Here is a 25,773-nt window from a genome sequence, read left to right as displayed (position 1 = left end):
GACCCGCTCTGAAGCAGCACCTTCTCTCCATCCCAGCCTTGCTTCTCTTCCCCTGCATCCACCCTTGGTGATGGCTCCTGGAAGCCCTCAAGAACCCAGCTCTCCCTCTCCCACCCATCTCCTCGCCCCAGGGCGGGTTGCTCCGGGTGCTGGCTCCCCCCTGGGAAAGGGACGCCCCTTTTCCAGCCCCTGGAAGCAGTGAGAAGCAGCGACGGGCTCGGGGAGCCATTCCCCAGCCACTAAGCTGCGTGACAGCTCCTCTCCTTGCCATTTTCCTGCTACCCTTTGCAGCCGAGCTCCCAAAGGTGTCAGGACAAATGCTGCTCTCATCGGTACGGACACGCTGGGAGATGATGCCCAGGCAGCCGGGCAGGGAGGAGCAGGGAAAAAAAAAGGCAAGGTGGGGGGGGGGGGGGAAATAACCCTTTTTAGCAGGCAGCAGCAGAGTGGTTAGTGACAGCCTCAGGTTTTGACCTTTGTTAACTGCTGTTTTGCTCAGAGAGTGACAGGAGCGCTGTGAAATACGGAGTTTTTTGCTTGTACCGCTCCGGAGAGCCGTGCGCAGCGCTCTGCCGTGATGTGCGGGGTGGGGAGCGCAGGGAATGGGACATCTGGGGCACCTTCTCCCCCCTTCAGTGGGGTCGTACGCTCGAGTTGGCCCTGGGGTTCTCCCCTCCATCTCTCTGCAGTCCTGAGCTTTGAGCTGGGGAAAACAGAGGCACCTACAGAACAGAGAGAAGGGGGGAAAAGAGTGAGCAAGCAGACACGCGCCTTAAAAGAACATATTGCTGTTTTTTTTTTTCATCCTTTTTTTCCTTTTTTTTCCTTCCTTTTTTTTTTTTTTTTTTTTTTTTTGAAAGCAGCTGTGCCTTTTTCCAGCACTTTTAAATGGTTGCCAGGGAAACAGAGCAAGGGAGAGTGGATAGGTTAGATGGATATTGGACGAGGCTAATGCACTTGTTTCAACCAAGAATTGACAGGTGCTTAGGACACCGAAGGTCCTGATAACTCCTCATTTGCAGAGCTCCTTTGCAGAGCCTCGAGTACCTCCCTACCGCCGTTAATTGTGTTTTAATCATTTGCAAATTATAATCCATCTCCATCAGGGGATCTCTAATGGTGGGTTTATGGAGCGCGTCCGCATGTTCCTTAGCCCTTACGGGACGCTGGGGATGAGATATTGGGTACGGCGCGCCCCGCCGGCGCGGCTGGCGGAGAGTTTGATGCCGACGGAGGTCCCGGAGGAGAAGGTGGGGATTGCAGCCGGGCATCCCAAAAGCGCCGTGACACCGTGCGGGACGCGGGGAGGGAGCTTGGCACGATTCTCCAGGAGATGATCCCAGCGAGGAGGCTGGCGTGGGAGAGGTGGCGATGCACGAGCCCGCGTCGCGCGTCCCTGCCAGCCCCACACGGCTGCTGGGAGCAGCATCCCCGGGCACTGCAGCCCTGCCTGGCTTTTTCACCTTCTCCGAGTCCAGAAACGAGGATGGATGCCTCGCCGTGGATTTTGTTGCCGTCGCAGTGCTTCAAGGGCTTTTTTTTTTTTTTTTCCCCGTCCGCTTTACGTTTTGTTTTTGCTTCGCGTCTGCCTTGTCTAAAATAGCAGCTCCATCTACGGAATAACCAAGGGGCCTTAAACGAGGCTGTTCAGGATGAGCGTCACATCTGGTATTTGCAAAACACAGCAAGCAATAAATAGCTACAGTGTCATAAAGCTCAGGCTCTGGAGAGGCAAGGGTGCCTGGTGAGGCTTTTATTGTATTTTTTTTATTTTTTTTTAGTGTTTTCCTGGGGTGGAAGGAAGGTTATTGATTAAAAAAAAGAAACACAACAACAACAAAACACACAAAACCTCGCTTGCATTTGTGCACGTGAAGGCGGAAAGGAGTGATGGTGAGATGCGGGGAGCTGGGGGCTGGTTCTGTACTTTGCACCCCGAGCCCCGTCCCGCAGCCCCGTGAGCACTGATTTTACCCCAGCAGTGATTCTTGGGGGACTTCTGTCCCAGGGTCCCATCTCGGGGGGACTCAGCCCCCATCCTGCCGCCCGTGGGAGCGCTACCCCTCCAAAATGCCCAGCTGAGGTCCCCCCCGTGCGCTGACACCCAGCAATCAGCCTTTTTCTGAGCAGCTGTGAGCCAAGGAGGGGATCGGTTTCCTCTCTGCCCAGAGCCACAAATAGAGCTGCTTGCTGATCCTTCTTGTCAGCGGCTTCGCGAGTCTGCAATCTATCCATCACGGCTGAGTGATGGGTACCAGGCCACAACAGAGATGTGCAGCGCTCATGTCCCTATTATGACATTGTCGGTGTCACAGCAGAGCACGAGGGACTCGGTAAATGTCACTTAAGGTATTAGAAAATGACTGTGCCTCTGCTGAGCCACGGGTCCTGATCCAAAGTGCTCTTTCCTCTGAGCAGCCCTGAACGCGGCGTCCTGTCTTCGAATGCGGGCTCTCAATTTTGTGTTTTTCAGAGCAAAATGGGGTTGTAAATGGGGTGACAGAGGCAGGCTGACAGCCCTGAGCCACAAAGCCCTCCAGCTACGACACGGCTGCCGGATGAGCACAGCTTCTGCTCCATGCACAGCTTTTCTCTCCCCATCCTCTCTCCTCCCTCTGCTTGCTTTGGTTCTTCTTGAGCACCTCGGCTTTGAAGGCAGCCCCTGCTAGCTCGGTCCTGGTGACCTGCTCCGTCAGGAGACGTTTGGGCATCCAGCACCTGGAGGCAGCTTCAGCTCCCATCCCTTTCGTGTGGTTGCTTTCTCCAGCCCAAACCCATCGATCTTAGGGTGAGGATGCTCAGGCTGCCCCTACAGCTGGCTAAAGTAGGTTCTCCCAGGAGGGCGCCTGATGCTAGCTGAGCTCTTCCAGCAGAAACTAATCCACGAAGACATTGCACGTGTATGGAGGGGCTTAAGAGGACAGGCAGCAACCTCGTTAGCAGCCCGAATTGTTCCTCTCTTTGTGCCGTTCCTCTCTCCGTGTCTCGCTGCGCCCGTGGTCTTCTCCCCGCTCGTCTCGGCAGCGCACGCCCCAGCCGTGCCTCGTGGCTGCCCCGGAGCTGGCATCGTCCTGCTCGAAAGAGAGATCTGGGGATGGGGAGGAGGAGGAGGAAGGGTGGATGAGGCTCGGGTTGGCCAAGCAGGGGATAGCCCCAAACAATTCAACATCGTCTACTCCAGGAGTTTCTTACGGGGAGAAAAAAAAAAAAAGAAAAAAAGCAGAACCCCCCTTTGATGGGATGGTTGGGGCTTGAAGTTTCTTTTCCCCCGAGGGCAGCTGCCTGCTGCCCCCAGCTCTGTCTGTAAGCCAAACCTCTGGCGTGGGGCCGGCGGCTCTGCCCCTCCTGCAGAGGAAGGCGGCCGCTTCCCTGCGGCCCCTCGGTGCGCCCCAGAGCAGCCTGAAGGACATCAACACGGGAGCCGGGAGGACGATTTGTCGTGAATAATTTAGTGGATGAATTTAAAGCTTTTGTTCTCGTTGCAAATTACCTGGGAACTGTATGGGAAGGCTTTGATCGTACAAATTCATTTTACATCATCTCTATCTGCCAACATACCCACCTACCCGCCCAGCTGCTTTTTTATCCGAGCTCTCTGTCTGTTTTTCCGTGCTCGTCGCTGGCTTTTGGGGACGGGCTTTGCCGTGAGGATGCTGTGAGCTCTCAGTGCCAGTGTGAGAGCCGAGAGCTGCCTGCCCGCAGAGCTCCATGGAGAGCCCCAGGAGCTCGGTGGGACCAATAAGGTGTTTGTTCCCCCAGCCTGCCCCCTGTCCTGTAACGCTGCCGGACGATGGTGGGCTCTTGGTTTCATCTGCACCTCGCCGAGCTTTTGTCCCCACAGGCTGAATGGAAATCCTGCCCCGAATTATTCTCCCTTCGGAAGCAGGCGAATTGGTCAATTCCTGCAGCGAAGAGCTGTGACGTGGCGTTAAGAAGGGCAACTCAGCCCTCCAAGTGTTTTGCTCTGGGTTTTAGGTGGAAGGGGCTGGGGCTGGATGCCCGGGTGGGGAGGCAGATGGGGACGAGTGCTGGTGTTGGCTGAGCAGCTTCCCGGTGGCGGTGGGGCAGCCCCTGCCTTTCTCCTGGTGCCCGTTTGCAGGAGGATGCCCTACCCGAGTGCTGGTGAAAGGTGATGGCTGAGGCTGCATTCCCACAAGCCCTGAAGGAGGCTTCAGACCCCCACGGGGCTCTGGGGAAGGCGTGGGTGGGAGCAGGTCCTCCATGGCTGCTCACCCTCCCGCTCCTCATCCTCCCGCTCCTCCTCCGGGTGCAGCAGGGTGAGTCAGGGCCCCCACGCGCAGGCTGCGATGCTCCTGGTGCAGTCGAGACCACCTTCCTCCTTCCTCCCTCCTTCCTCCGTCCTCCCTTTCTGGGCTGGTTTGGCACCAGCTGCCTCCCCTCGCCGGGTGCCAGCCTCCCCGCGGTGCTGGCGCGGGAGCCTCGCTCCTTGGGGCTGCTGCCAGCACGCTCGGCTCCGTTTCTCTTTGTCTAATTGATGCAGCACTGCGCTGCCGTCCCTGCCATCAGCTCCAGAGGCGTTTCCTCGCCCACTCCCAGCACTCTGGCCCCGTCCAGAGGCTGCTCCCCACGTCCCTGGGCTCGGATCCGAAGCCCCCTGCCCTCCCCTTGCGCTCCCCCCCCTCGGCTGCAGCCGCGCAGCCTCGAGTTTGGGGCTAGGGGATTTAGCAGAGTGCAAGCGAAGGAGGCTGCAGCCTGCCCGGAGAGAGCCACGTGAAATGAAGTTGTATCTGGCTCCGAGATCAAATTATCCTTCTCGGCTTTCGGGGAGAGGACTCGCCGCAGCCCCGTGCGAGAGCTCGCCGCCTCCTCTCGGTTTATATTCCCGGTCCCCTGGCAGACGCTGCAAATGCTCGCTCATCAGGGCTTGCTCTCCGTGCTAATGGCCCTCTATAAATAAGCCCCAGGAACAGTGATAGAGAACAATCATAAAAGGCAGGCGCATAAATTAAAGCCGATGTTATAATAAACTAGACAAGCCCTTCATCGAGGGTTTTATGTTTCTCCTTGAGTCGGCAGCTTTGCCAGGAGAAAATGATGCCTGCGGGTGTGTGCCCATTCCTCCCTCTTCCCTCTCGGTACCTGCTCGCGTGGCGGTGTGCATTCGGGTGGCAAAAATAGCGTCGCCATCCCCCTGTTTTTTGTCGTTATGGCTAGAAAAGGCTGCAGGAATTTCCCAGAACAACCTTGGAGAGGTGACAGGACTGCAGATTAACTGTCCAGGGTGGCTTTGGCCACTCTTTTCAGCTTTCGGGTAGCTATAAATGAAATTTAATGCCCCTTGATGGCTGCGATTGCTGAGAGCTCAGCCCAGCGCCTACAGAGAAAGTCATCGCGTTCTCCTTGGTGGGCTGTGGGTCAAGCCCGTGTGGCTGGAGGGAGATGCCTGCATGTAAAACAGAATTATCTTGGTGTGGGTGCATGTGCAGTACCTCCGAAATAGTGGTCCCGCGCCCCAATGCCTCTCACTGGCTGGGCACGTGCCTGTGGCTGGCTTTCTGTGGGCATCCGGAGTGCTTTGCTAAATAAACTGCCCCCAAAATCCTGCCCTTGCTGACGGGTTCATCTCTGCCTGCCTGCACATCCTGGAGCCAGCAGGGGTATGCATGGATCCACCCGTTCCCAAAATCTGATGTCCCCACAGCGCAGCCGTCCAGGAGATGTTTTGGGTCGTGCCGCTGGCGCTGGTTTGTGCCTGGCCAGCAGCAGGATACGAGTTGAGGGCATACGAGGGGTGCGATGGGGATGCTGCGGGCAGGATGAGGGCTGCCAGGAGAGCTTAGCAGGTCCTGAGATGCAGCATGGTGCTGGGGGGGGGGGACTTTGTGCAGAGCCCCAGCCAGACTGCTCCCAAACTGTTGGGAAACCCTGAGCCAGGGAGCAGGCTCCAGCTCCAGACCCATCCCTGAGTCCTTACGGTGAAATCCAAAGTCCCTAAGGCGACAGGTTGGGGACAGGGAAGGCGCAGCTTCCTGGCAGCCCAGCAGGCTCTCATGGCCTGATCCTGCCACACTTGGGCTTTGTAGGGCCGCATTTGTCTCCACATCTTCGTTATTTAGGAAGAGAGAAGGAGCAGGGGTGTGCAATGGGGAGATGGCACCCCATGCCTCTTGCAGGAGGCTGTGGGGACAGCAAGGAGGAGAATACCAGCGTCCATCTCCTACTTAGAGGCTCAAAGCTCAGGGGTGAGCACACCCCGGGCACACGCACAGCACCAAGCAGCAGCATCAGTGCGGAGGGACAGCACTGCGCAGGGTTACGTGCAGCTGGGGGCAGCCCCAAAGCCTCCTCCTGGTACCGAGCATCTCTTCCCTCTGACCGGATTTTGGGAGGTGCAGTAGTGCCTGGCACTGCGGGGAGCCGATGGCAGGGCGAATTATGTGCAAGGAGGTGTGGTGAGGGTGGAGGGAAGAGGGGGGGGGAAGGAGAAGAGGGAGACGAGCGGAGATGGAGGGATGGGGGCAGGCGGGTAGGCTCCACTTTCTGCTCCCTGCTCCCCTGCGAGCTCCAGCCCGAGCTCCCCCTCGTGTTCAGCCTCACATATTTCTTGCGACCGACCTCTCCAAGTTATTTAATGCAGGGATTTTCAATCTTTCCTGCCTTGTTTGCATTGGAGGAGTTGGAGCCCCAGTGGGCATCAGGCAGCTGCCTGCAGGCTCGCTTATCCCTGCTAGCACTCCTGCACCCCAGCCCAGACATCCTGCCTCCTCCCCGGCAAAGCTGGGGGTCAGTGGTGTCTCTGGCCCTTCTGCCCATCCAGGCCAGACCCACACTCTCACACAAGCTCCGTTGTGAGCAAGAAATCCTTAATTTTGAGCCTTCAAGGAGGGGTTGGTGCTGCAGAAACACCCCAGTGAATGTGGTGATGCTCAGGCTGAGCTCCTTCGGGAGGTGGGCGCACGAGCCTGACACGTGCCGTGCCGTGCCGTGCCGTGCCATGCCATGCCGTGCCGTGCCATGCCGTACCGTGCCATGCCGTGCCATGCCATGCCGTGCCGTGCCGTGCCGTGCCGTGCTGTGCCATGCCGTGCCGTGCCATGCCATGCCATGCCGTGCCGTGCCATGCCATGCCGTGCTGTGCCGTGCCATGCTGTGCCGTGCCATGCCATGCCATGCCGTGCCGTGCCGTGCCATGCCGTGCCGTGCCGTGCCATGCCGTGCCGTGCCATGCCGTGCCATGCTGTGCCGTGCCGTGCCGTGCCGTGCCATGCTGTGTCATCCCTTCTTGCCTGCACCAAGCTGCACAGAGCCAGGGCTGTTGTAGCAGCGGTTCCCTCCGGGGCTGCGTGGCCGCTCCCTGCTGCCGCCGCTCGTCAGCCCCTCACTGGTCTCACACGGGGTCGTTTTCTGCTCCATTTCCTCCCCCAGCCTTTGGTTCCCCCCCTCCCTGAGCTCTCTGCTGTCGCCTTCTTAGTCATTCCGCCCAGGATAAAATATGACTGCAACTGAGAAGCTCTGAGATCGCAGCTCCCCTCGGGGACAGCTTGCCCACATCACCTGTCGGATCGAGAGCCTGCATGTCCTTGGAAAAATATGTATTTCAGGCCGCCGGGGTGCTAATTTGCAAGGCCCATTACTCAAACGAAACATTAAAATGGCCGTCCATAAACCAGAGCCTTTATTCGTGCCTCCCCCTCTGTCTGAACTCCCCTCGCCAGGTATAGGCTTCCTGTCAAGCCTAAGAGCCAAAAGCAAAGATTTATCGATAGGTACCTTGACTCCAGCTTGCATTTTAATTATGTCGCCGTCAGCCTGTGCCGAGAATAAACTCGATGGCTATTGTGTTATCCTCGCTTCATCTCTCTGGATAAATGCACTGGGAGAGACGTGGGTTTATGGAGTCCCTACCAGGGACCCGCTTGCTTTCCCGTGCCGTTCCCTCCGCGTAAGCCCAAGCATCGCCTCGAGGCGCTGGGGCCGAGCGGGGCTTTTTTTGGGACGGGAGGCAGAAAGCAGTGCCCGGCGGGGCACCGGAGCTGGAATTGCTTTTTGGAGGGCTCAATTTCACGCTGGGAGCGAAGCCGCGGCACGGCGATGAATCGAGAAGCCACGCTTGTCAGGGAGGAGATGCGATGAACTTGGGAGCTCGGTTGTTTATTTTCCGTATCTCTTGGCGCGAGCGTGTGGGTATGTATAAATATTATTCGCATGCGACAGACAACACTGGTGTCTTTCTTAATATGGGTGCAAAGTTTGACCTGGCACTCGCTGGTGGAAGCGATGCATATTTATTAGCGAGGCGATGGGTGGGAATTAATCCCTCGCTCGGCGTGTCAGACGCTATCTCAGCAAAACGGGGCTGGTATGAAAGCAAACAAAGGCGAAAGCAGCCCGGCCGTGACCGCCTCCCCGGCCCTAACTTTGTTCCGGGCTAAAGAAGAGGTGCCCTCGGCGGGCAGCCAGCCCCGGGTCTGGCAGCCGGGTCCCGTAGGCTGGCCCTGCCTCAGTTTCCCCACCGGTAGCGATGCCGCCAGCCCTTCCCCGTGGCCCGGCAGGGGAGGGTGAACGGCTCCGTTCATTACCACGCGCAAATTGCTTCTGATGTTCCTGGACGGGAGCGCTACGTGTTGCTGTAACGTTGCTGTACCTCGTTTGACTTCTTTTTCTATTGCAAGCCCCCTCTTGATCCCGTTACCTGCAGTAACAGTTATCTGGCTATATTTTATCATCTGAATATTTCAATTAAATTACTTTAAGGGAAAAAAAAAAAAAAAAAAAAAGCCTGTGCTGAAGTTGGAAATGATCACTGTATCACTCCAACTTTCCTCCATTCCCAGAAGGTTAATTGAAAGGCAGCCATCTTGGTGACGTTTAGACAAATGAGGATAATTATGTGTTCTCCAGCTCTTTGAGAGGTTAATTGCTTAGATGTACGAAGACTTGAAGAACAAAGAAGGAATAAATCAGAAGCAGGACGATGATCTGATAATGCAATTTGGTGTATTCGTGTACAACTCAAACAAATAAACCCCCCTAATTGCAGGAAGTCGTTGGGCTGCGGGGACGCCCCGCGGGGGCCCAGGATCAGGCACCCGGAGCCGGGACGCTGGGCGAGGACACGTCCCTCGAGGGATGGAGAGGCCTCCTGGTGGCCACCTCCCTCTGTCTTCCTCCTGCATTCAGGACATCTTCATCTCTTGGTGCTATGGGGTCTTCTGCAGGGGTACGGGGCGTGCTGTGGGCTCTGGAGAGCCCTGATGGGCGAATGGGCCGGGGGATGGGACAGGAGGGCTTCAAGGTCTTCCAGCCATCCTCAGGTGCTTGCTCTCGGGGTGCTTTAAAGGAAATATCTGCGCTTTTCTGCGGGCAGCTGATCCGTGTTGACTTGAGCACCTCGACCAGATGGGATTGGGCAACAAGTCAGGCTTCTGTGGGGTTCTCCAGCACACCCCAGCTCCGTGCTTGTAAGGGATGCAAAGAACACCCCTAGGTCAGCCCATAGCCCCCAGGTTTGACCCCAGTGGGCTAACCAAGCCCTTCACCAAGCACATTTAATTGGCTGGTTTATTCATTTGAGTTAGCACCGTAGTCATCAGGAGCACTGATTTCCAGCAGATCCCCCTTTATTCTCTCTCTGTTTTGTGCTGACAAACCCGTGAGAAAAGATACTTTCCGTTCCCGAGCGTTGAGATGTCAGCACCGCTCCCGTGTACGTGTACAAATACCTCCAAGACACAAATCTGGGTGCGTGTCCCAGGCATACAAAGACGCCGGGATGTCGTCTGGCTCCTCGCTGCCTGTTGCTCGGAGCTGCCAGCCCCGCTCTCCGAACCGGCGACGAGCGAGCGGGTGCGGAGCAGGCAGGTCAGCGGAGGCACGGGCGCGCCAAGCCGAGCATTTCCTCTGGTGGGTTATTTTATTTTGCCTAATTGTTGGTGAAATTTCTGCAAATTGGCAATTATATTCCTGGGCTGATTGCTTACCCGGCTAATTTGCAGAGCTCTCATTTGGCAGGAGTGCTTCGTAGCGTTCGCCACGAGATACGGCCTCGGCCTCCATCGGCAGAATTTCTCTCTCTTTAGGCATTATTCGTTCTGCCCACGGGGCTTTCACACGTGAAACCTTCACACGGAGGGAAGTTGATCTTTTTTCTCTATTTTCCCAGGCCGCTGGTGTTCGGGCACTTGCGTTTGGGGGTGCTCCTTGGCAGCAGGTCCGTCCATCCGTCCGTCCGTCCGGGGTGACCTGGTGTGCACGAAGCCCCATCCAGGCCGCATTTTGCTGGGGCAGGCAGGGTGCAGCTCCACGCTCGAGAAGTTCGGGTTCTTATCGAAACCTCCAGGCTGTGCAAAACGCCAAGCTTTCCAGCCGGGCAAGGATCAAATACTGTCTGATTTTTCAGCCGTGAGGGTCGGGGAAATGGTGCTTTCTTTTTCAACCCGGTGGGAGCTTTGGGGTGAAACATCTTCATCTGGAACCTCTTCCTCCCCCCGCTCTGTCTCTGGGGAAGTTCGAATTGATTTCAAATGGAAAAACGCCTCCCCACACCTAACCTTTGAGGAGTCCTGAGCCTCAGTCTCCAAAGCACCGGCAAGTGGTTTTTCCGCCTATCTATCAGGCCCGTCTGAAATTGCAGTTTAATTCTCCGTATTTGCTCTTGTACTGTGTATTAAGATACAGCGAGTTTATCCAGCAGTCCAGCTGTTTTGAAGATAATTACTACAGAACTCAACCTGATGTAAAATAATCCTCCCGGGCAAGCAGCCAAGCGCCTGAGATTTATCCTCCAAAGACTGAAACCTCTCCATTACCCTTAGGAGTCGCGGAGATAGGAGCGGGTGTCTCATGACAAATATATTTTTGTGGTAATTAACGGTGGGCCGCGAGTAGGGCTGGGGTGGCTCTTGGTGCTGTCCAACCTCGGGACACTTCTTCTTTGCGTCGGTGGATGCGTGGAGCCTTCCGTGGGTGCCCGCCCGTGCTGGTGCTGCGGGCTCACGCCGTGCTTTGGTGGCAGCTGCTCGGAGGCAGCCCTCGCGCTGTCCTGGCCCTATTTTCCCTCTTTGCCATCCAGGCACAGCTGCCGGATCAGTTTGCTCAGGCTGCACAGCGGCTCCTTCCACCTCAGGTGTGCCCTGGCCCACGTTTTAATCAGCTTGCCAACATCCTTTCTTCTCCTGCAACCGCGGGACACCGCCGGAGTCGTCAGAGCCGTGCCCGCGTTGTCCCGGGCTGAAAGCGGCGGCGCTGGGACCGTCACCAGCCCCACCAGGACGGCTGAGTCATAGCGGTCGGAGCCCGGCACCGCCACGCGTTAATTACCCCTACTTAACTGCATGGCTAACTGTGACAGCGAAACAGTTATTTCTGTCTCTGTCTGCCTGTGAAGGTGGTGGGGAAAAAAAAATAGAAAAGGGAGAAGAAAAAAAAAAAGCGATAAGGCAAAAAGGAAAAAAAGAAAACCCATCCCAAAACCGCACACATCGAGGGCTCCAGGTTCTCGGCTGTTCGGGGCTGCTAACACCATGAGCAATAAACTCTGCTTTTCTTCTCCTTTTGATTGAAGAACACTAGAAATCAGGCAGGGAGCAGGTGCTGCATTGTGTTAGATTAGCACTGATTGAATTCTTACACAGGCGCTGATTGAGGCGCGCGCGTCGCCGGCGCAGGGCTCGGTAAACACCGGCGTGCCACGAGCCTGGGGGGGCTGCAGGATCGGTCCCTTCATCGTGTCCCTTGGGCTGCCGAGAGCCTCAGCAGGTCTCTCCTGGCATCTTTCCCCCCTGTTGGGCCACAGAGGACCAGCGTGGGGTGCGTGGAGAGCTGGGGTTCCCTGGTGAGAAGCCGTCTTCCTCCCTGCATGGTCCTGGGGTGCTCCAGCCGATGTTCTCCAGGAGAAGCAGCGGTGCCCTGATGGTGAATGCTGAGCGAGGCTGGAAGTCTCTTTGGAGAGGATGGGAGGATGCTCAGCTCGTCTCTGCCTTTCTCGAACCGCAGTGTCTGTGAGGCCATTCTCCCCTTTGTCCTGGGCCTGGCTTTGGGGACAGATTGCAGGTATTTAGGTGCCTCTCTGGGCAAGAGAAGGCACCAGGCTGGGCTGCTTGCAAAGCCCACACCACCAGGGCAGGGCAGCCCAGCTGGGGCTCCCTCCAGAAGCACTTTTGCTGGGCTGGCTGCCCGGCTCGCTGCCTTCATTTTCATCTCCATTCGGGAGATCAGGTGTGGCTGCGCGCATTGACTTATTCCGATGTTAGCATTTAAGTGCCATCTGCTCTATAAACATCCCCATTGATTTGCTCTATCAAAAGGCCTCCCGCTTTATTTCTTTTGCCGCCGCCTCATATTTTCTTATGAAGATTTCCATTAAGCTCATAACGGCTGTCGGCCCCCGGGGGCTAAGGCTGACTCCTTCTGATCCTCCCTGCAGCGACGGGTGCACGGACACAGCTGGACCGAGCAGCACAGCGGGGTGAGGAGCGAGGGGAGTTGGGGGCTGTGGTTGGAGGCTGGTTGTGTGCAGCCCCGCTGTGGTCCTGAGGGCACAGATCATCGCTGTTACCTTCTGACCAGCGCTGCGTTTCAGAGCAGACTGAAAGTCTGGAAACACGGGAAGGGTTTCAGCATCAGAGGATGTACTGGGATGTACTGGGACGTACTGGGAAGGAGGTTGCTGAGTGCAACCAGACGCAAGTTTCCTCTGCCTTGGGTGTCACAGCATCACGGATCCACGTGCTTCTGGCTGGTGGCCCCAGAAGGCACATATGTCACAGAGGAAACGCAGGCAGGCAGAGCTGGGGGCCGTACACATGGGTGCATGGATAACGCCTCCTGCTGTAGCCCTGGGAAGGTGCCACGGGGCACGTTTGCTCAGGAGCGATGCCCGGGAGCACAGCGCCTGCACCTCCGGGTGGTTTCCCACTGCCGTGGCGGTGTACGGATGTATGGTGGCACGGCTGTATGCAGAAATGTATCCTACAAACACGAATTGGCAGAGCTATCACCAGGAACAGGTGGAGAAGAGAGAGATGAGTGCTTATTATTTTCATACGTGTTCCAAACGAGAAATTAACGGAGGCACAGAGCATCTCAGGGACCAGAAGTGGCCCCAGGAGTCAGAAAGCTGTCTGGTTGTCTTGGCATCCAGTCCACTTTTTTGCTAAGGAGGGAAGATGTCCAAGCACAGACAAGTGTGCAGAAGGAGATGGGACTTGGTAGAACTCAGGATCTACACCTGGAGGTTGAGAAAACCCATTTTTTTTGGGGGGTGTTCGTAGCAGAGGTTTGGCATCAGCCCCACCCCAGGCTGTGTGCAGGGCAGGAATGTGATGGGGCCCTGCAAGAAGGGGCCCTGACCCGGAGCTCTCTGGACTTTGTACAAACATTTCTGCAGGCTGCTGGAGGGGTCCAAATCATGGATATGTTTTCTCATCAGAAACTCACGTTTCGAAGCAGTTGTGAAATCAAACAGGAGCTGGAAGGGAGCGTGCCCAGCGCCCGGCCCCGTCTCGCTGCTGTTGTCGGGAGGCATGGCTGTGTCTGTCCCCGCAAGCCGAACATAAAAGAAATGAGAAGTGAAAGAAGGGCTTTAGGAATGAGAAGGAAAGCCTAACTCGCCTTAAAAGAGCTGACTGCGCTTGCTGGATTTGCTCGATTCGGAGCATTAATGCAGAAAATCCAGTGAAGGGCTTTGGGGAGAAGATGTGGGCACCACGTTCCTCTCTGCTCGTCCCTTCCCCGTGCCAGCAGGATTAGTCTGGGAGCTGTCAGCACACAGCTCGGCCCGTGTTGGCATTGCCATCATTACCAGGGAGCCTGCTGGGGGCAAAAGAGTTAAAATGGAGCAAAAAAAAAAAAAAAAGTTAAAAAAAGAGAGTGTGGGAATGCCAAAGTCTTGGACATAATCTGCCCACAGCCCTTCAGGCCTGGGGGAGGGAAGGGACTGGAAATTGGTTGGAAATGGTAGAGATGTGAGCTTTGTGCTCCAGCCATGGGGAGACAGCTTTGTTTTGCCGTGTTTGAGGGCTGCTTTAAATCGTCCTGTTCAGGCTGGTGTAGGAAAGCAACATTTGAAAGGCATCAACGCCAAGCAGAGCCGTGTATCACTGAGCAATTAGAGCGAGCTGAGCACCGGCGGAGCTGTTGCCTGAGGACTGGGCGCAGACCCCCCCAGATCGATGTCAGCATCAACCCCAACCTCTGCAGCCCCCCCAGGCATCCAAAGGGCTGCACAAAGCCCCGAGGTGGGAGCTCGCCGCAGAGAATCGGTGCTGTTTTGTGCGGTTTCACCCCCTCGGGGCCTCGTGGTGAGAGTTAAGTCTTGACTTGTGATGCCTCGCAAAGACAGCGCCCGCCTTCTTCATCATCTTGTTATTATTCTAATGTCTGGGAGCTGCAGTCATGGACCAAAACACCATTAAACTCTCTGAAATGGAGTAACAAGACAGCCCCGGCCCTCGCAGCCTTATTATCTTTGCAGATGGATATTTTATATTTAGCAACCTCTAATGTATCAATTTGGGCTTTGATTTTTCACGGGGAGAGCAGCTTCTATATCTGGCGCTGGAGAACGGGCAGGCAAAAACGGTGCCGCGGGGGGAACCGGCGGGGAGAAAGCCTCCCCGGCCAGCCCCGGTGCACGGCGTCCCAGCCGGGATGGAGAGGAGGGTCCCGGGGGACGCTGGAGGGCAGGGGGGGTCTGCTAAGGGGGGAGGATTTGTGGTGGTCCTCAGCTCATCTGAGAGTGCCTGGGGAATCCCAGCGGCGCCGTAGCGGTGGGCCAGGCAATGAATTAAACTCGCAGAAATTGAGAGCTGGCGGGGCAGGGCTTGGCGGGGGGCGTTGGGCTGGCTGGTACGCGGAGCAGAGGGAGTAGGAAGGGAGGCTGTGGAAAAAAATAGCAGAAGAAATGGAAGTTCAGGCTGGCCGTGGGGATGCGGCTGGGACGTGCGCTGGTATTGCTATGGAAATTGCCGTTGCTGCGTCCTTGCCAGAAGAGGAGCTGTGCCTTGGAGATTCCTTGGGCAGGATCGTGTTGGCCCCAAAAGAGGAGTTTGGGTCTAGCTGGAAGGAGCAGGGTCTCTCCTGGCAGGAGAGGCAGGGCCACACAGCCCGAGTCTGGGACCCTGGGACCCCAAATGGGGTGGGCAGAAGGAAAACCACGGATGGCCTGGACTGGAAGAAGGGTGCCAGCAGAAGGGACTGGGAAGTAAGATGAAGCGCATCCCGCCCGTGCCTTGAGAATAAATATCAGGATGACAGTCACGGAAGCCCAGCCGCCGCGGTCCTGCCCTCGGGGAGTTATTGTGCGAGACCCGCCGTCACACGCCGCAGATGCCATTGTACCCGCGGCTAATTTGACGCTTTACATTGTTGGGAGAGGATTAGAGGAGCTGCATGTTTTGATGGCCTGTTTCTAATTTGCATATTTAACGAAGCGGGAGCTCAGCCAGGTTCTGTTCTTTTGTGTTTACTTCTGAGGAGCTGTGTTTATTTCCGATGATTACAAATAAATCTCCTCTGCCTTTGCTCCAGCCGCCTGGAATAAAAGGCATTCAGAGCCTGTTAGCTCTGTAACTGGAGTGGTACTGGAGAAAGACGGAAAAATCCCAGCAGGATTCCCCTGCAAACATAACCAACAATTGCTTCTCAAAGCCAGAGGTGCCTGGGAGCTTGCTCTGCCCCTCGGACAGGTGCTTTTGGCTGGAAGCCTCCCGTGCCAAAGCACTGTGCCAAATCACTGTGCCATCGCTGCCGGGGGCTTCAACACCCACATGGGGGCTGCGAACCTTCGAGAGCCTTCCTGACCCCTCCGTGTCTGGGTAGCACAATAATACGGGCACCCCGTGTCCCTGCACTGGGTCCCAAGGGCTCCCGCACCCTGCTGTGAAACTGGGGCAAGCTCAGCCCGCAGACCCCCAGGCTGTGCTCCTGTCCCCAGGACAGGGTCCCCTGCGCTGGTGTGGCTCCGAGTCACTTCTCCCTTGCTCCTGATCTGGGTCAGATATTTTAGCTTCTGAAAACTGGGTCAGCTGGCGAGTTTGCGACTGGTTTTGGCATCTCCATTTGTCATTTTGAAGAGACACGCTGCCTACGGGAGTGAAAAATGGTTTGGGGCTGGAGGACTGTAAAAGTATTTAAAAGTATGGATTTGTTTGTTTGCATAAGGAAGCGGGAGGGTTGCAGGTCGATCCGGAGCTGCGCATCTCCCCCGAGGCTCTGGCTCTTCCCGCAGCCACGCTCTGCAGGGGAAGAAAGATTTTTTGGGCTGCTCGGGGTGCACAGCACCATGATGTGGGTCCCAAGCATCCCAATCCCTTGGGAAACTAGCACCAAAAAGCCTCCTGCTGTCCACGGTGAGTGATTTTCCTCCCCGCAGGGCAGGGGTGAGGGCAGCCCTGGCTCCACTCCGCGCAGCTTCAGCTTGGTCCTGGAGCTTGGCCAAGCCACTGCTGCAGGTAAAAACCCGAGATCTGGGAAGAGAAAGGCTGGGAACGAAGACAGCGGGTGTTATTTCACGTCCCGTGCATAGGAAAAGCGCTGTCAGTGTCATTAATGAGGCTGGGCAGGCGCCTGCCGTGGGAGCAACGCGGGGGTCCCTGCTAATAGGTGCGGGAGGAGGGGGACGGTCACACAGTGCTGCCAAACACAAAGGCCAAGCTCGCGGAGTTATTTGTATTGTTGACACTAAGTGAAATAATTCCTCAGAAAACTTCAGAATTAGCATTTATGGATGAGGAATGGGCGCAATTAGAGGGGAAGCAGCGGAGCGCCGGTGCCCCCAGCTCCCTCCTTCATGCATCTTCCCACGCTGCCGCGTTTGGGTTCATCGCCCTTGTCTCTCTTGGGGCGCTGGCGTCGGTGCGGCCTCTCCCGTCCCTCTGCAGAGCGAGGGGATAAATACGGGGCCGGGGAGATGTCACCTGCCGGAGGACACGTTTGTCAGGGGGAGCACGGGGAGGAACGGAGCTCGGGCAAAGCACAGCGTCTGGGTCTCGGCCGTGCTCCTCACCAAGCTGGTGGAGGGTGGGCACAGTGGGAGGCAGCTGAAATGCTGCAGGCGCTGAGAGGTCCCTGCTCGGAGGAGACGGCAATCTGAGCAGGGTGGGCATGGAGCAGACGTGGTGGGGTGCACTGCATGAAGAGGGGCTGCAAAAGGGAGCCGGGACGAGGCAGGTCCGGCGTGGTAAGGCTTTGGGCTGATGTTTGCATCTCCATCCCGAACCATTTCTCCTGCCTCTCTGATGTGTTTTTTTTTTTTTTTCTTCAGGTGAACTAAGGAGACAGGAAGGGGTTATTTCCCTCCTGCCTGACACATCCTTTATTTTCTTTTGTCCCTTCCGGACTCGTAACGGAGCGCTTCTTCTGGAGATGGATATGGTGCCTCCAGGAGACTGTTAATGTGGGTTTGTCTTTGTTCTTAATTAGATCCCTTCAAGGGAAAACCTCCTGGCCTGCTTTATTATCCAGCTTTGTCAGAGCTTGTCTGCTTTATCTAAACACTTTGAAGAAGTCTCTTTACCTGTTTGCTTACCGGAGACATTATCATAATCCTGGTCAATTGGAAATAGGTAGCAAAGACGGCTCAGCAGACGAGGGAGTGCTGGCGGCTTAGCAGCTAATGGATATCGCTTTCGGGGCCTGGGAAGGAAGTTGGCAGGGCACTCCTCGTGTCGGGGTATTTATCGGTGTGTGCCTCTGAATTGCTGATTTCCAGGGCCCAGGAGATCTTGGGGTGGGAAGGAGAGGCTGAGCGAGAAGGGAACGGCAGGCTCTCGGTGCCGGCTGATAGACTGCATTTTTCCTGCTGGCTCTGCTGGGTTGCCAAGAGGGCGTTGCTGAGGGTGGTTTTCTGGGGGTCCAACCCCATCTGCACTTGCAGAGCAGAAAGGATCTGCTCCTAAATGAGCTACCCAGCAGCAGCGACTGAAGAAGGGGATAGAGAAGGGGCTTTTGTCTCATGGCTCTCAGCGTGACTTCGCTCAGAGGTGTTCCCAAGCCCATCGCCGTGCTGAGCATCCCCGGCACCGCACAAAAGGCACTCCGCGTGCTTCCTCCCGTCTCTGTAGGTGCTGCTCTATCTGTGGTGTGCTCTCGTGCCCCAGCCCTTGTAGAAATGCGTGCCTTGGTAATTTCTGATGAAATCTGGACAGCTTTCCCTGAGCTCTCTTTTCTTTGGAGAGCAAGCCCAGCCCGTTCCGTGGTAGCCCTGTGTGCATCGCAGGTGCCGAATGTCGTACTCCACAGCAGAGAGGCTCGGTGGGGGTGGTCCCTGCCTTCACTGCAGCATGAGGGCTTCCCTCTCCTGTTTACTATGAGTTTTTTTTTTATGAGCAATCCCATTCATCATGTGTTACAGGCAAGGGAGGGGGATGCCATCCTCACTCTTCCCCGTAGGAGCACATCTGCTCGTGGTATGGGACTCACCGTGGACTCACGCAGGTGTGGCTTCAAGCCTGAAATGCCAGAATTAGCTGCAAAACCAGCAGCCCCTGCTGCCAGGGGGCACGTACCAGCCCCAAACACCCTCAGAAAGCGTGAGCCGAGGCCGGGCAGTGGTGTTTGAACGTTCCCAGAGACAGCACGAGCGCGTCTTCGCTGTCACTTCAAACCCTAGTCCTTGTACTTCACCCCTAATGAGGGGACCCGGGAGTACCTCGGAGGGCTTTAGTCTGGATATTTATACGAGCGCAGACATGCAAGTTGTCTGTTTTACATATTACTGCCCTGATTTTTCAGTGCACGCAATGAATAATTTACAGAAACCGTGTGTAAGTATCTCTTTATTATTCATTATAATGAAGTGAGACAGCAGTAATAGTCCACTAGACTGAAATCCCCTAGGGCTGAACTTAACTAGGCTGCGCTTAGCTCTCCCCCAGTTAATTTGAGTGGAGGGAGGGCTCCGCTTCCCGAAAAGGACGGTGCCGTACGCTTGGCACGAGGCCACCTCGCCGAGCAAGAATGGGCTCAGCTCCATGCCGCGCACCCAGGACGCTGGCCCCGAGATGTGTCTGTCTGGCACGGAGGTGGCACGAGGATGCTCCATGTCCAGGCAGGCTCCAGGAGGGGTTGGTCGTGGCATGGCCTCAGGACCTTCGGGCTTTCCAGGAATCCACGTGCAATGTGGCTTGTGTGGATGTATGGCTCCTGCAAGGGGAAAATGCCTTATTTGCAGGAAAATGTATTGCTCGTGCCTCGAACACAGCCTCCGGGAGGACCCCGAGACACGCCAAGTGCCACCCTCCGCTCTGCCCCATTAATAACCTGCGTCGAGCTGATTAATAATCTGCGTGGGGCTGATGCTTGGCATGGGAGGCATATACCACCCCGACCCTCCGCGTGAGATGGGGACGGGGACGGGGGCAGCCCCCCTGCCTGCCTCCGAATTTACAGATGTGCAGAGAGGGACCTGCGGGAGCTGTTTGACTGACTTCAGGTGCCTTTCCCTACGATCTCGGCTGCGCAAAGCTGCAGCCGCCAGCACGAGCTTGTGCCTAGGGTTGTTTTTCTGGTTTGCTCTCACACCAACAGAAAGCTCTTCGACTGCGGTCCTTGGGTGGGAAAAGCAAAGCTCCCGAGAAATGTTCAGCTCTTAATTTAGCCAAATGCACGGTGGTTTGGCTGCGGGTACTGCGGAGGCAGCGAAGGCCAGAAGTAAATAGATCGAGAAAATCTATCAAATGGAATGAAAAAGCCATGTTCTTCGGGAACATTTTAATTCCACTTTTTTTTTTCTTTTTTTCTTTTTTTTTTCCCTCTGTTCTTTGCCAAGCGTAAGTCAGCGCCGTGGACTGGAGCTCCCCAGCCTTCGCGCGTCTCGTGGTGGGAGCGGGGAGGGAGGGAGCCAGGCAGGAAATAAATAATTGAAATGACTGTGTTGTGTTTTCAAGGCACTTGTAGGATTTACAGCTGCTTATCCAAATGTTCCCTTCTCTTCCTGCATGCTGGCTCGCCGTCTCTGGCTGTTTCTCTCCTTCCTCTCTCCCCGCACGTGTGCGTGGCCCCTCTCCCCCGCCGCGGCGGTGTATATCACACCGGGATGGCTCGAGGGCTGTGCTGACAAGCCAAACTGTCAGCAAATTTTACAGCTTCATCTGAAATCCTCGGCGAGCAGGGGGTGCAGGAAGTCTTTGCGGTGCGCGGAGGTCAAACATAATGGGTTTTTCATCTGCGCCTCCCCAGAGCCATGGAAAAAAAAAATAGAGGGAACCTGCTGGTTCTGTGAAACCTCCGGGGATGGGCGATGCGCGGTGCTGGCGTGGTGGGCATGGTGTGCAGGGGGCACGTGGGCTCCTTGCTGGAGGTTGGGGCCAGGGTGCTGGTGGTGCAGCTCCCATCCCAGACACGTCCCCTTTTTGGAGCCGGGATGCGCTCCGTTAATGCTGGGCCAGGTTGGTGACCCTCCTGCTCTTCCTTCGCAGGTGTACCGTGGATGACAGGGTGACGCGGGTAGCGTGGTTGAACCGCAGCACCATCCTGTACGCTGGCAATGACAAGTGGTCTATAGACAACCGCGTGGTCATCCTCTCCAACACCAAGACTCAATACAGCATCAAGATCCACAACGTGGACGTGTACGATGAGGGCCCCTACACCTGCTCCGTGCAGACAGACAATCACCCCAAGACATCGCGCGTCCACCTCATCGTGCAAGGTGAGTCGTAACGTTCGTGGTGCTGTTGTTGAGCCGAGCTGGAGGGGGTCCAGACTGGCCAAGGGCTTGGAGACCCTCGTGGTGGTGGCGATTTAGGGATCAGACCAACGTCTGTTGCTTTGGGTGGTGAATATTTGGGGGACAAGGATCAGGACAAGTGTTCACTATGCCAAGGCGAGATGGAGTCGTGCTTCTGCACCTTGCTGTGCTGTACGGTTGTGACATGGGGAAGAGAACACCTGGAAACTGAACTTGGGCTGGCTCCCTCTTTCTCCTACTCCCATGCCCATCCCTGCTGTGCGCATGAGCCGTGGCCGCTGCTTGGTGCAAGCGTGGCTCGGGTCGCTGCAGCGGGGAGTTGTTAGCAAAGTGCTTCAGGAGAGCTGAAGGCAACTGCACCAGGCTGCGGGAAGGAAAGCAGATCGTGTGAGCGTGTGGAAGTCATTGCGGGGCTGCAGAGAGCTTTTGGCACAGGGCTTCGCAGGGGGGCGTGTTGGCATAGCAGCTGGTGCCGGGTTGAAAAGCAGCATCCCCGAGTCTCTTCCCGTCGGGAGGATCTCGGTGCTGGCAGATGAGAGGTGCCCCCAGCAGTGTGGGCTGCAGCAAGTCTTTTGGAGAGCCTTTTTTTGCCCTGATCAGGTTATTGCCTGATCCTGGTCAGCTGCTTGGCTCCCAGTCCCCCAGCATGAATCTCTCCTCCCCAAACCCTCCTGCCTGGGGACACTCCGTGTGGAAGCACACCAAGCGCTACCCTGGCACAAGCAGTGGCTGCACCCTTAGGACATTGGTGTAAGGGATCCAAACTGCATCTACCCCCCAGCAAGGTGACCCCATGGGGTGGTGGGGCTGGCCTGGCTGTGAGCATCACCAGAACATTTCCGGGGGGGGCTCCGTTGCTGGAGGTCTCTGCTTGGCACCCCAGCTCCATCGGGTGGTGCCTCCGATCCCGGCTCCTTTGCACCAGCTATCGGCTTTTGTCCAGTCTGTAGATTAATTTTTCAGAGTTAGTGTTAGTTCAGGTTAGATAAAGATAATGAAAGTTTCCTAATCCTCTTAAAGAAGATTTATCTGGCTGAGTAGAAAGCTCTCGGAATACAATAAAGCGTGTATAAAACCAGGACCTAATCTTTCCTTTAATTTCAAACAGCTGATGGGTATTGATTTTGCAATGAGCAAATCTGAAAAATTTCTCAGCCTCAACATGTGTCTGAGAAGCCTCTAACACGGATATGTATATATTCATGTATCCTTCTCATTCGGAAGAGGCACGGTTCGATTACGGCCACTGATCAAAGCAGGGAAAACCTCCCTCAGCCTGTCAGCTCCCCGCGAGGTACGGGCAGGCGTGGGAGACGGTGACGTTGGGCATCTTGCTGCTTGCACGGGCTGCTCTGGGCTGGTTTCCCTGCCAAATCGCCGTGGGGTTTAGTGGTGGGGCTCCGCACCGGCGATGCTGGAGCAGAACGGGGAGGGCTCAGCTTGGAAAGCGGGGAGCAGAGCACGGAGCATCCCCTCCGCCCCTCGGTGATTTGTGTAGGAGCCGTCCATCTTCAAAGTTTAATCGGTTTATTCTGTCTGCTCTCTAATCATGCTAATCCATCCAGTCAACACCTGTGAAGTACCTGAACGCTTTCAGCCTAATGAAATTAACACCAGCCGGCAGCTCCGCGCAGCCCTGACAGCCCCTCGCCCTGCGGAGGAGGACGGGTCGAGCTGGGACGGGTGGGTTTGTGCTGCCTCCCAGGTGCCTTCTGCCCAAGAAACCCCTCTCCCTGGCTCCCACCAAGCCACGGTGTCTTCTCCAAGGATTTTGCTGGGGCTGGGGGGTAGCAGTTGCACTGTGGACCACCCGGGGAGCGCCATCGAGGCAGGACTGGTGCAGCACGTGGAGGCTGCAATGAGCATGTTAGCCTGAGAGCAAGAGCGATTACATCTCCTCCTCTTCTTCTCCCCTCTTCATGCTCCAGCTCGCAATAAATCTCCGGCACCTAACACCCAATATCTTGCCTAGTAAAATCCCCGGGCGATTATCTTATCTCATTAAAGCAAGGCCAAAAATCCTTTTATTCCACAAAGACGCTGGTGCCAAGAGCCGCAGCGGCGAGGAGCAGAGGGGAGCAGAGGGAGCGCAGGCTGCAGTGCAGCCGTTCCCCGGCCTCGGAAGGGGGAAGGCGAGGGACAGTTTGCATCCAAGGCGACCGTCTGGTAGCGAGGCTCAAACCACGCAATTTGCCTCATTTGTTCTGCCAAGAAAATCCATCTGGAGATGCCACCGCGCTGTCCCGTGGACAGGGTGGCAAAGGAAGCAAATCCTGCTCTGTTCCTGCTTCGTCTCCAGCACCATTGCTCAGTGCTGCTTTGTGGTGGCTCAGAGCAAGAGGCACTGCCGAGCAAGGCAGGAGCTGAGGGAGAACAGCACAGCCCTTTGCTCTGGGAGCAGTTTTCATGCACGCAGGCCATGCACTTGCCCAGTGCCCCGTTTCTGTCCAAGCCCTCCTGGCATTAAATCCGTGCACCAAGCTCGGGACCCTCCTCTGCAGAGCAGGCGGCCGTCCCGGCGGCACTCCCCGCACGAGCAGGCAGTGATGACCAGTTAGCATCCGCGTTCAGGTCAATTAATTTATATTTGTATTTTGCAAAACTAAAAGTTGCCCAGATAGATTATTGATTCTTTGTCCCTGTGTTCAATTTGGTTTTAATTGCGCTACTGCAGGGCCAAACCTTCCCTCCTAGCAACCCGGCGATAAATCTGCCAGTGAGTCACAATCAACAGTAAATGTGTCTCTTCGTGTCATTATTAATATGTCTCGTGGATTGGTTCATTACAGCAGTTAACAGCGGTTTATAAGAGCAGAGATGGCGGGCGGCCAGAGAGCTTTTTTCTCTCCCCTTGTATTTTTTCCCGGCGGCTCCCCACGATGACAGGACGGACGCTTGCAGGCGTGTGAGCGGCGTTTTGGCATCGGCCTGCGGCGGGGAGAGTCCTGAACGTGGAGAGGTTGGGGTTGAGCTGCCCGATCCTCCTCGCATCATCAAGAGCCTGACCGGGGGATGCTGTGGGGCCAGGGGCTCCCGTGCTGCTCCCTCTGTCCCTGGAGAAGGGGAACCCAAGTGGACCTCCGGGGGGTGAATTGAGGCAGAGCAGAGCGGCTTTACTGGCACTCATGGCACCAAAGGAGCTCTGGTTTCTCTGTCAGAACAATTAGGGGAAGGCAAAGCCCTTTGCCTGCACTGAGCTGTTGACGAACGTAGCCGGGAACGGTGACTTTTGGGGAGAGAAGTGAAGGCAGGGTCCTCTGGAGCATGGCAACTGGTGCCCAGGACCTCAGGGACCCTTCTTGTCCCCAAATGTGACTTCTTGGAAAGCCACCGCCTGTCCTCAGAGGTGCAGCGAGCCAGGAGACTGCACCACGTCGCACTGCAACATCGACATGGTGCCAGGAGAGCAGGCAGGGCACAGCCAGGCCTCCTTGACCTGGGCTGGTGCAAGAGCCAGGAAGCATTTCAGCTCAGGGTCAGTGATTCGGAAGAGGCTGCGGGTGTTAAAGAGCAAGGCTGGCATCCTTCTGGCAGCAGAGGATGAGGAAGGGAGGGAGGGAAGGCAGCAAAACGCAGGCAGCAGCAGGGCGAGCTGAGCAGAGCGGAGAGGGTCGGAAGGATGAGCAGAAGAGGTAATGAGAAATGGGATGGAGGGGATGAGACCCAGCCTCTCCCGAGCACAATAAATGGTTAATGAAGTTGGAGTGGTGCTGCAGAGCCAGGCACGGTCAGGCGGTGCCACTGACGCTGCAGAGCATCCTGCGGGCTTGGTGGGGGACTTCTGTGGCTTTGCATCGGGTCTGGAGAAATGTGGGATAGCGCTTGGGCTGACAAGAGACACTGGTGGGACTTTGTAGATATCTGCTAACGAGGAATAATTCCCAATTTGCAAGTATTTCTGAAAATCTGCTGGCTGACACCGCCGTGCCTGTGTGCCGAAGCGGTTTCGCGCGGCACGGCGTTGCTTTGGGATCAGAGCACGGCGGGCAGAGAGCTCGGCAGTGACCGTCAATACTGCCCACCCCTACCAACCAGTGGTCGTTGGTATTCCTCAGATGTCCTCTATTTCTGATTTATTTAGAGAACCCTCCTCTGTACTGCCTTAATCCCACTCACCATAGATTTTTCATTAAAGCCTCTCCCGGCTGTCGGCATCGTTACTGTTAGTTTCTGGTCGGTGCAATCCATTTTCCTGTCTCGGCGTTTCGCTGCTTTCCTCTCCCCACGAGCCAGGGTGGGTTTTGGAGGACCACAGCCTTTGTTGGCGGTAGCAAAGCGCCGTCGGGTGCCACCTGGCAGCAGGTACCTGCCACATCTGCTTACCCCGAATCGGTCCCATCTCCACTTGTCGCATCCTCCGCCTCTCGGAGTGGCACCGAGGCGGCTGCAGCTCTTCAGCAAGCGTCTCTAAAGCAAATTGAGTCTTTATTTCTCCCTTCTTCCTGATAACAACTGACTTCTCGAGTCTCTGAAAGGGCAACCCCCCCACCGGCCTCACACCGTTCTCCCCTAAGACAGGCTGTGCTGCAGGGCCCCCCCCGCCACCGCCGATTGCACAACCGCTGCTTTTAAACTTGCTTTTATCCTGCTACCTTTGATATCCAGGCAGGAGCCGAGACTCTGATACTTATTAAAACCTTACCGGGAGGCTGTACAGTGCATAACAAGGCAAGAGGAGCAGCTCAGCCTTCTTCAGTCGTAGGAAAGACCTGATAATGTGCTGTACATGCAGAAAGTGCTTCACACGAGTGTCGGTAGCGTTGCTTATTATTAGGAGAGTTTGGCGGAGCGGTGCGCACATGGCGCTCAGCGGCTGCGGCTCAGCCTGGGGAAGGGAAAGGCTGGGAGCGAGCAGTGAGGCAGAAGTGCAGGATGCGTCCAGGAAGCAGGCTGCTCTGCTTGGGAGCATTCTTGGGGTGCACGCTCCTCATGGGGTTATTTTTTTGTCTTTAAGATGATAACGAGGAAAAGAGGAGGTGGGTGAGGTGCCCGCAGTCGGGACGCATTTGGGGAGGGGGTCCGGGGGTTCCTCTGGCTCAGGGTGCAGGTGGAGGTGGTCCCGGTGGGGCTGAAGAGCAGCCCGTCCGGGTGGGTGACGTCCAGATGTTGTTGTGCGATGCCAA

The 25,773-nt window shown here is 56.2% G+C and overlaps 1 protein-coding gene across 8 annotated transcripts in view; it reads left to right on the top strand.

Moving 5' to 3' along the window:
- The window catches only part of LOC118178121 (opioid-binding protein/cell adhesion molecule homolog), a 287,839-nt gene that overhangs the window by 246,042 nt on the left and 16,024 nt on the right, over positions 1-25,773 (top strand). For all 8 annotated transcript variants that reach the window (XM_035346389.1, XM_035346390.1, XM_035346388.1 and 5 more), the window contains one exon: positions 20,379-20,611. In XM_035346389.1, coding sequence (XP_035202280.1) covers positions 20,379-20,611 — 233 coding nt within the window. The remainder of the gene's footprint in view (positions 1-20,378; positions 20,612-25,773) is intronic.

The sequence above is a fragment of the Oxyura jamaicensis genome, chromosome 24 (assembly GCF_011077185.1).
Source record: "Oxyura jamaicensis isolate SHBP4307 breed ruddy duck chromosome 24, BPBGC_Ojam_1.0, whole genome shotgun sequence".
Lineage (NCBI taxonomy): Eukaryota > Metazoa > Chordata > Aves > Anseriformes > Anatidae > Oxyura > Oxyura jamaicensis.
Note: the sequence above shows the minus strand (reverse complement) of the source record. Positions and strands in the feature narration are given on the sequence as shown.